Raw genomic sequence first — 11,526 nt, 5'->3', positions numbered from 1 at the left:
TCTTAGATGCATCGGGGGCTCCTTCAACTCGAGAAGTTCCGCCGGAGACGATGACAGCATTACCAGACAGGTAAGTCCTCACTCGAGCCGCCCGTTCAGCAGCATGTCGAATAATAAACACCTCTCAAACACCACTGTTGATTGGCTTAATGCACCGAGTCAAATATTAAACATCACATTATTATTCTCGTGTTAGTTTCATTTTTTTTTGTTTATTTATATATCCGGCACCTAAACTGGCTTAATACCACTTCTATGTCAGTAGTCTTCAAGTTTAAATTTCTCATTTATTGTTTATCTATTTGATGTATTTAAAATTGAGTGTATGATCGTTGTCGTTTTAATAGGTATTAAGTAATTATATAAAAATTTTGATTGATTTTCTTTAGTAGTCTAAATGTTATTGTTACATTGATGTGCTTTTTTCATTGTCATTTTTTTTCAATAATTAGGTATTACAAGTCCGAGGAAGGTTTTTTTTTAAAGGAAGAGATGTCTAAATGGGAGACTTAACTAAAATGCATACAAATTTCATACTAATTGGTGTCAGCGAAGGAGTGAAATTCCGGGATTATAGTAATATTATTTTTCTTCAATCCCGGAATTAGACAAAATATTCGTCTAATTTGAGTTTTTTGCACTAACTAAAAATACACAGGGATTTTCACATTAAATAGCACTTTCTCGATCAGTGATTTAGTTGTTACGGAGGATTATAACAATCTATGCATATTTTTTCTAATCCAATGAAATTTAAGAAATTACAAGTTAAAATAAAATAGTGCAAACTAGGTGCACTCCTTAAATTACTTTTTAATAAAAAACTAATTCCGAAATCCCGGGATTTGACCATTTTCAATCCCGGGAATCTTAATCCCGGGATGGCAAACCCTAATGACACCTACGTTCTGAATTTTTCATAAATATCAAAATGGGATTATTTGCATAAATAATGATGAAATTCATGTTAGTACTTATGTATTTACAGTTGTTTTATACAACCATGTGTGTTAATTAGAACAGTCAAAGTTACTGGTAGAAAAAAATACGAGAATCCACAATTCAATAACAGTTTATGGATATTCAGTTTATAACATAATAATTGAGGTACTTAGCAGAGAAGTGGCATAAGCCTAAAAATATCAAACTGTTTAAAATGTTCAAAATTCTGCAAAACCATTTCAAACACAATGGGGAATATTAACCCTTTGTTTAAATAATATTAAATATATACTTTCACTTTCTTGGCTTGCGTCACTTCTCCGATGACTGCCTCTATATTCACAAGATTTTCTCAATATAAAATGACATTTTGAATTGAATACAACATGAAAATTCATATTAATTTATAGTCGTAAATGGTATTTGTTTATCAACAAAAAATCAGTGCATGGGACCAGTAATAACTTTCATGGACCAAAGTAGAATCTCGATTGTCCAGGTTTTCTTACGATCGATCATATGAAAAAAATCAACAATTGGTATGAAATAATGTTTTTTTTCCATTATCCGGACTACCTACATCCGCAATCAGGATAATCGATGTTCTACTCTACTATGATTATGTCATCATATTGTTATACATTTCAAAATAATTTTTAGCTTTAAAATTTTTCAATTAACGCTAATTTCTAAACAGCTACTATTTTAGCATGTCAAATTGGCAACACTGCAGATTTTCTGTGTGTTATTATTTATTGGCATTTTAAATTTAATTTTTCATTGGCTGATTTTCTTTCATATTATGGAATTCTGAATTACCTCAATGGAATTTAAAAATATCGAAATACACGAGTATGAAACGCGTTGATAAACCTAATCAAATACATTTTTGTTTTTTACGATATTGATTTAAAATATGTGAACTGCTTTGGCCGATGATCACTGCCAGATACGAGATATCTCGGTAGTACTAATAATTCGGTCAAAACAAATAATTTCAAAATAGGACACATACTGACATCTATCGGAATGTTCCTAAAACATTTCACCATATTAGTTTTGATATATATGACTTTATCATCAATTTACCTTGAATTTTGTCAAGTGTTACAACTGAGATTTTAGAGACGTCGTAGTTTTTTGATTTTTTTTTCGGAAATTATATTTGGCCTGTTAGATACTCCCAAGGCCTTTTTTACAGCAGCTAAAAGGTTAATTAAGTTAATCCCAAAGGTGAGTTTGCGGAGATTCCTTGATTCAATTATTAGTCAGTTCAAAAATTTTATCTTCCGAATATGTGTAATTAGATTTCAAGTATCCTCGCAAAAAATTCATAAAGAATATGTCTTATGTATTGAAAACTGCTAAAAAATAGTTGTAACTTCGTCAAGGGCTTCGAATTCGTCGACGATGACATTCTAAATAATCTTTTTTTTTTCCTCGACCATGTCCAATCCTAATAGGATCATATGGCCTTCACAGAGTGGAGGTTTGTATTAACAGATTTTGTTTTTATGAGAAATGGATGTCAGCCACTAGCTCAAACTATTACGTCCATACTCTGACTCATTCAAAAATTCAAAAACAATATTAGGTGTAGGTACTTGCCAGACCCAGGATTCGAACCTGGGACCCACAATGCTGTAGGCCGACACTTGAGTCGCGCAGCCATTGTGGGGATCTATCGAACACCATTAAAAAAACTTTTTCGATAATGTCCCTATCCCATTTTTGGCTGACACCTTTTTCAATATATTAAAAATAATAGCGTCAGAATATTTAAATGGATTATTATAGTTGAACACTCACGCTATTCATCTACTCAGCTCCTCAATTCGACTTCAGTAAATGTTGAAAAACATATTTTTATTTGTATAGGTTTTATTATGTTAATTTGACAGTAGACCAATGTATTCAAAATCATTGATATAGTTACATGAGATTGTTATAGTTACATGAGGTAATTGAGAATTCCTTGCTAGATACAATCAAGTTTCTTTGGCCGTCTGTGCCGTCGCACAAAGGCAAAATGAAACGCGAGCACCTCTTGAATGATCGGAGCATTGTGTCGAACCGAATAGATTAGTCGGCGACCCGCCATCTTGTGAATTTTGAGCGGGACAGGATGAGCATGATATTTTTTTTCAGCGCGGCTGGTCACGCTCGCGCACTCTCTCCGTCTCTTTCGCCGCCGGCGCCACCTCCCCCATGGACAACAGCAACCAGGTAAGCCCACACGCATCCCCCCCTCCCGATTATGTTGACTAACGCTAACTGGAAACCCAAAGTGTTGCACTCTGAGGTTTAGATCACATTTGACTTTGAGTGGCAACACTTTGTTATACAAGTGTAATTATGGTTATTTTTTACTTGAAACACTGAATTAACATGAGTTATCAACTCACTAATGGCTACATAGAGATTTCACAGAAAGATTTCTTTAAAAAAATTCACACAATAAATTGGGTGTAATTATACAAAAATGTACAAACCCACATTTTCTTTTTTGTATTTTTTTTCTTTTTACCAAAGGTGTATTCTATATTATGCAAAAACGCGTAAAGCTATATTATTTATGATCATTAATTGGACTATTCAATATCATATTTAGAAATGAAATATATTTTTATAAAAAAGCACTATGTTACATAATTCGTTTTTCTTGTGTTCAAATATTTTAGGCATAGGCGTTTAAAGCAAAAAAGGCACGAAGTTGTCTAATAATATGTTTTGCTGAATTCCTACCATTTATTGTGAGTCACAACTTATTAAACAAAAAAACTGTATATGTATGCAACTACATGTATTGCAACAAAATGTTGCAAAATACTTAAAAAGATATTTTCTATACCATTCTCAAAATCTATAAAACTTACTTATCAGATTGTATTCAAGTTTTGTGTGATATTTTTTTCCCTGTTGACAATTTGGCAAAATAATAGATTTTGTTTGTTTTTATACAAAGAAATATACTCACATTTTGATAAAAACATGAATTTAATATAATGAAAAAACTTTCAGTCCAGCTTTCTTGAAATTTATCTAATGTGGATTAGTGTGTTTTTGTGTAACTATGTCCAATTCTAGTATACCCATAGTTTAACCTTAATACAATAAATTTTCATTGTTAGCTAACACATTCCGATGTGGGCGGAGTGTGTGTCCAACTCACTCTCATCGATTGTAATTATTTTGAATCTAATATAAATTTGTGTAAAAACATAAACCATGTAAATGAGATGTCCTATGCAAAGGTTTTTACATACATGTGTACGCCTAACAATAGCTGTGAAGAAAATTAAAAATAACAACACTCTCACACTCGTAACATTATTATATGTGAGCGAGTGAGAAAGATTCTACTCATTATGACAATTCTTGTACGTGACCATGTCAAACAAATGCGGGACATCCGTGAATGTCGTGACATGAATCATCATCAAAAAAAAAAATAATAATAATAAAAATGGCATATGTCGTATGTAATAATAAAGTGTCAAAGATGGCGAACATGTGTACGCAAGATTTTATAACCGCCATTATTCAATGATGCTACTAATTCAAACCACACTAAATATATTGCATAATCGGCATAAATGTTGTATTACTTTTAGTATGACTATGCATAAGGCCCATGCATAGTCATACTTATGTAAATAAGTATAACTAAGCATTGGGGCCTTAGCATAGAAGACTCCCTCAAAATAATGTAAAAACGTGGCCTCATATTGCGCATTATGATTAGTTTTTCTACGGCATTTAAAATTTCCACTGTCAATGTTAGGGTCGAAGCTCACTGAAAGCGGCACGCGTAACATTGGTGTCACTTCCAGTGGGCTTTAGCCTTTATGTTTACCCAACAGTTTCTCTCCGTCGAGTGAAGCTATTTAAACAAACACTGTTTTCGTTGTTATGATTTTGTTTCCATTAATATCATGATTATTGTCCATGTATTTAGATCTATGACGCTAAAATACATATGGATGTTATGTGCACACCTGTTAAATGTTTCACTGAATGTTTTTTTTAAATTCACCACCGAAACAGCCAACGCTTTGAGCATTTTGTATGAACTCTATGCACGTGTATAAATTATCTGTGTTTAAATTTTATTTTGTAGGCTAGTCGAAACTTTAGGCTAATATGTCGTTTATTGGTAGTAAAATTTGTAGCAAAATCAAATTAAGAAATGCATTATCGTTTTGTCACCCCATTTCTCACTTGTAAGGATACCTCTGATTGTTCGCATTGGAAGCGAATCTAACCTTTTAGGGTCTCGAAGAATGAAAGAAGAAGAACTCGAATTTACTTCAGAGCCAAAGTACCGAACATGAAAGCCCTCAACAGACTGAACTCTGGTAAGGCATACTAGAGACAATATAGGAAAATTCTTACTACAAGTGAAGAGAAATAAAATAATATAAAACACCCATTTTCATGCAAAGCATGTACACTAAAACATGATTTCAATGAGATCCTAAAAGCTGACGCAAGTGATGTTACTAATTTTTCGAGTGACACCCTGTAGCCATTGAAGACCTGACACGACAAAGAAGAACAAAAAATTGACACCAGTTATCATAAGCATGTGTAGTTTCGATGCGTCTTCAATAAGGCATTGCCGTATTTTATCCATTTGCTGAAGTCTTTGCTATTTGTTGCATAAATTTTGATTCAATCTTCAAAATCGATTAGCTCAAAATTAATAAACCACAAGTTAAAATTGAGATAACGATTAGTGAAGTGAAGAGTTATTAAAATCATAGTATTTATTTACCATATTTGCTCTTAACAGGTTCTATGCCTTCAATGAGTATTCGCGCTCTATGAAACCGTGATCGACAGTAAGTTAAAAGATTAACACACAGTGACATCTGTGTGGATAATTATGAAATACTAAGCCACAAATTATCGGTATCGGAGCCATAAATAAAGGAATGTAAAGCGCCCCGCTCCGGAGATGATTAATAAAATTGTCAATGTCAATTGTCACTGATGCCCATTAATGCAAATTGATCGTTTACAGATACAATTGACGCGATTGTCACTTGTGACTTCTGAGAATTTAGATTGACAATTGACATTGACAATTTTATTGATCGTCTCCGGGGCAAAGACATATATCAGTTTGAAAGAGAAGAGCTTCTTAAGTTAGTCTGACCCTCAGTTTGACCGGTTGGCCATTGCAACTTGATTTCTAAAGGGCTTTATTATAATAAATAAGAATCACGGACAACCTGGTGCACATCAACTAAGGTTTTTGGAGATTGCCACCGAGACACTGTTCATTATTTGTTATGCCACTGAACGCCTGTATAACAGGTGTTGAGACGCAGAGAAAGTGAAAGTGTCGGTATGCCCATGTTGCAATGTTTTGATGGTAACCTAGAATGCTCAAGCAATCGACTTCTCAGATTGGAGAAGGATAACGGAAGACAGATCAGCGAAGGCAACTAGAGAAGACCAAGGCTAATAATAATATATTTCACTAAATAACGTTTTGATTTTGCTACTTTTTTTACTACATATAATCATAAATTATGATATAAAAGGAAACACCTTTGGAATAAGTGTTTGCCAAGCTATGACTTATTTTTATAATATGTTTTACAACTAACTGAGGATTTTAAATTGTTTGTTCTTGAGATTCTATAATATTGCATTAAACATTTTATAACTAGCTTCTACGAGATGATTTTTTCGTTAATATATAATATAACCTATATATTAATAGTTTTTCTCACAGTTTATTTTAAATGATAACGATTGGCAGTAATTAACAAATTTAAACAGTCAATTGTATTTTTTATTTTTGAGCTGTTACTGTCTATTCTCCATTCTTCTTTCCTCAACATTTTTCTTGAGATTACCCTCCGTAACGAGCCTGAAAAGTCTTAGAAAGAAGAAAGAAAAATACATGATAACAGCCCAAAAACCAACGTATAGTCTCAAACAATATATTATTACTAATTAAAATTGAATTAGAGTGATTCACTGTCTTCATTTATGCCTTTAAATAATATTACAGCAAATACCTGAAGAACTGCAACTGGATTATGCGGAGATTACTTCGATTCCTCCTCTTCCGTTGTGGACTCTGCTGGTAGCCGATAAAGAAAGGCCTGGACATTTGACCACGAAGCAGGAAGCCAAGGTTTGTTACATCACAGATTTTCTAACAACCTTCATTGTCTCAAGTATCTGAAGTTGTCAATTGGAGTATTTACAAGTAATATCAATTATTTACATTTAAATAAAAAAAATCATGGAATTTCATCCAAGCATGTACATGAAAATATCTAAATTCTATGCTAATTCTATGCTGACCTAGAACCTGACTTAGAAACGTGCCTCATATAAAATAACGGAAAATGATTGCCTTAAGTTCCGTAGAAAGATTCATTCATTTTTTTACCACTGCCAAATAAAACATATTGTGTATGTAAAAGCCTTATTTGCCCAATTAATAATTAAGTCATTTAAATACCTAGAATGTGTCCTAAAACCTCAGAATAATGACATATGGAGAGTGCCTATTGTTCAGCAAAATGAAGCCATGTTTCTTGCGTATAACGCACAGCACAACCTCTATTTTATTATTATCAACTTATTATCAACTATGAAACGTTATACCATCGTGTTTCTTGTCAGTACGGCTACCAAATTTAAACACAACATAGTTAACCATATGTTGTACTAAAATAACGAAAAATAATTACTACTAAATTTATAATATATATATATATAAATATTATTTAACATAAAAACAATGAATTTCAGCAACACATGCTCGCGGTTTCAATGTAATCATTCAAATCCATATTCACCGGCGACGTTTCCAAAAAATATTTAATTCAGCCGTAGAAATTCTGTCTTACTCTAACGCATTCGACCATGTCCGATCCTAATAAGATCATATGGGCCTCCACAGTGTAGAGGTTCGTATTAACAGATTTTGTTTTTTACGAGAAATGGATGTCAGCCACTTGCTCAACCTATTAGGTCCATACCCTGACTCACACACAAATTGAAAAACAATATGTATACTTGCCAGACCCAGGATTCGAACCTGAAACCCTCAGCGTGATAGTCCAATACTTACGCCGCGCGGCCACCAGAGATATAAGCGTGCCGAATGCTTACTCGCACTTATGGTTCGTTTTTGTTCAGGCCTTGCCTAAAACCTGCTTTCATGGTTTGCAAAAGTGTTCCCCATTTTAAGGAATCACCACGGTAATGCGAATGATAGCAACCCTATTTTCTTTGTTTTATTTTTCTGTCATTGACTTAATAGAATGTTTTTAAAATTGGAACTACATACGCTGAAGACTCGTTCAGGTTTAACTTTATAGAAAATGTAAAATTATATACTTACATGATTGTTTTTTGTAGGACTACAATGAATTGTTTGACGGTACTCTTTCTGGTGAAGATGACTTGGATACACTGCTCCAAGAAGATCCCGATAGTCCTCGAAGGGCAGACAGAAGACCTTCCATACCTGAGAGGCAAGGCCTCTCACATTTTGGACCTAGACAAGGTAAGGAAGAATATTCTTCAAATGACAATACACGGGTTACGTACTATATCATCCTTGATACTAAATCTGGCAAAATTTGTTGATGGCATATAGAAATTAAATAATCAGCGCATCTATTTTATACACAAGGCTGCTATCGGCGGCTACCGAAGGTAGTATAACAAATTCTCAGGGCAGCTATTTGTACGTTTGTCTTTTTCTGTGGTAAATCAGGAGTGTTTTTAAATTTTAGTTTGTTGAGAATTTACAAACATTTTATTAAAATTTAAAAACATCCAAAATCATATAATAATCTGATTTAGGAGAATTATTGATGTTTTTAGACTTATTAACATATTTTCACCATACGCGGATATTATTATATAATATAATATTTATATGATTGTCGTACCTTTCAAATATCTGATAATAATGACAGCGTTGTTATCAGATATTTAATGCCAATCAATATCAAATTATTGTTCTGATCGAATCTAATAAAATTGGAACCACGGACAACACGTAATTTTATGATCTAAATGCTATATGTTCATCTCTTTCTGGCAAGCTCAATGCAAACTGTTTTACGGCGAAAAGTAATACATATAACCGTGTGGGGTAAGCGTTGTTAGGTTGTTTAGACCACACGGATAAAGATAATCATGCAGAAAATACTTGTCCCCGACATACCACAGAATATATAAAATATACTACTTATTACTAAATAATTAACATAAACACATTATCGTCACAGTTTCTTAATGTTGGTATTTGCCTCCGTAGGTCGCATTTTATCGAGACTTCTGACGCACACCCATCTTCCGGGGCTGAGTTCGTTGGATCAGATGCATCTGTTGGCGCTGGCCGACACAGTGTCCACCTGCAACACCGACTTTGCCGAACGTTTCGCAATCGACGCCGCCAGGACAGCAATCGCAAAGGAGAACATGCACGGTACTCCGCAGGGAGATGACGTCTCGACAGGTGATTATTTCGATTTTTAATATTACGCTTATTTTCCGAAATATAAATTATCATTTTTTTGGAAAATAATTCCGCACGGAATTCTCATTTTAATTGTGTTGGGTTTGCTACAGATGCTCTGGACGACTGCGGTCTTCGTTTCCTGCTGGCGATGAAGCACTACGGCTACCTCCTAAGATGTCTGCCACTTTCGCAGCGGGCACCTCTTCAAAGGGCTGGCGTGGGCACCGCCAACCTGGTGTGGGCCTTCCACTCGGAGAGCTGTGAACAGCTTCTCATGCTCATCCCATCCTATGCCAAGGGTCAACCTAAATGGGCCACACTCAAGGAACTCGGTGAGCGATCTTATTGACTAATATTAAAACTGAAAATACAATCACGGAGTAGTTTTTAACCTTTTTACTGCCGGTAGGTGTATGTATGGCGGTACCTTGCACGCCGCGAATTTTATTGCAAAAATAAAATCAATTTACGTTTCAAGTGGTAAAAATGAATTCTTTTTCAATTCTGAGTATGTGACGACATTCCCAATATATGTCGTTGTGTATGTTTAAAATAATTGATTTACCCCCGTTTCCCGTTTGAAGTGGGACGTCCAAAGACGTCGTTTTTGTATGAGCGGCGGTCCATTCATGGAAAAGTTCGCGTCTTAAGACGTCATTGGCAGCCATCCGGTTAAAATGATTCACCATTCTTAGTTTTCCGACCATGTCCGATCCTAATAGAATCATATGGGCGTCCACAGAGTGGAGGTTTGTATTAACAGATTTCGTTTTTACGAGAAATGTATGTCAGCCACTTGCTCAACCTATCAGTGGGTCTATTCTATATTTATCGACCGCTAAAGTGATAGATATTATCAAACTTAGGGTAGGTTTGTATCTAAGTATTAGCACTTATTGTAACAATTACAATAAGTTGGTTTTTATTGTTGCAATAAGTGCTATATTTTAACAGCACCTATCTTGCTGCTGTTAAAATATAGCACTTATTGCACCAATAAAAATCAACTTATTATAATTGTTACAATAAGTGCTAATACTTAGATACAAACCTACCCTAAGTTTGATGCTATTTATCATTTTATCACTTTAGCGGTCGATAAGTATAGAATAGATCCACAGGTCCATACTCTGACTCGTGCACAAATTGAAAAACAATATGTGTACTTGATAGACCCAGGATTCGAACCTGGGACCCATGAAGCTATAGGCCGACGCTTAAGCCGCGTGGCCATCGTGGGCTGTTCACTGCCAGCCAATTTTTACTAGGTGGACACTTGCAGGCCAGCTATTCGGAATAAAATGAATTCCTTAAAAAACATGAAATAGGAACAGAATGATAAATATTTGTGAAAACTTACCAACACAACATTTTTATCGAGTTTATCGTGAATATTTTCACACTAAAATGATAAATATTGTTTAGAAAATATACACAGAATGTTTATTCAGAAGTTATGACGTTTACAAGAACCCGCGAGTTAACTCGTCTGTGGCCTGACGCAACATACATGCTTTGGCGAGTTAAATTTAAGTGGTAAATGAATAGTTCTGTAAGATAGGGACTTTTAGCCTTGATAGTCCGTAATCTTTAGGAAAGATGTTTTCGTCATTATGATGCCTTGTCTTTTCTCATTGCCTGAATAAATATTAAAGATCAGATTGAGTTGTACTATTTTAAACCTCTTCTAAAACTGAACATACAACTATATTAACATTGGATGCTTGACCAATTATTGTTTTTTCCAAGTAGTCTTATCTTGGATGTTTTCCGCATTACACACTATAATGCCTGTGTGCTGCTAGAAGTGATAGCGTCGGAGGGGAATCATCAAGTTAATAACCTAATGAAATATTATTTGTGGCAGGCGTGGGATGGTGGGTGCGCTCTCCGGCCCTCCTGCGCACATGCATCGAAAGGGTGGCGCAGGCGGCCTACAAGGAGCAGCAGAATCCGATGGACGCCGCCCTGTACTACCTCGCTATGCGAAAGAAGGCACTCCTCTGGGGACTCTTCCGTAACAAGCAGGACCAGAAAATGACATCTGTGAGTATTGCCAAGATCTAACAAGTTTCACA

General features: G+C 34.8%; 1 protein-coding gene across 4 annotated transcripts in view; it reads left to right on the top strand.

Annotated features, from left to right (window-relative positions):
- Positions 1–11,526, top strand: part of Rbcn-3A (rabconnectin-3 alpha) — a 123,736-nt gene that overhangs the window by 57,170 nt on the left and 55,040 nt on the right. For 3 of the 4 annotated variants that reach the window (XM_085946065.1, XM_085946066.1, XM_085946064.1), the window contains exons 28-34: positions 7–70; positions 3,091–3,168; positions 6,971–7,096; positions 8,335–8,482; positions 9,245–9,445; positions 9,559–9,780; positions 11,316–11,494. In XM_085946065.1, coding sequence (XP_085802191.1) covers positions 7–70; positions 3,091–3,168; positions 6,971–7,096; positions 8,335–8,482; positions 9,245–9,445; positions 9,559–9,780; positions 11,316–11,494 — 1,018 coding nt within the window. The remainder of the gene's footprint in view (positions 1–6; positions 71–3,090; positions 3,169–6,970; positions 7,097–8,334; positions 8,483–9,244; positions 9,446–9,558; positions 9,781–11,315; positions 11,495–11,526) is intronic. The other variant, XM_085946067.1, reaches the window with a different exon arrangement.

Source organism: Rhyacophila brunnea, unplaced genomic scaffold (genome assembly GCF_057557595.1).
Source record: "Rhyacophila brunnea isolate RB1 unplaced genomic scaffold, BYU_Rbru_1.0 scaffold_19, whole genome shotgun sequence".
NCBI lineage: Eukaryota > Metazoa > Arthropoda > Insecta > Trichoptera > Rhyacophilidae > Rhyacophila > Rhyacophila brunnea.
This window is presented reverse-complemented; position numbering and strand designations above follow the sequence as displayed.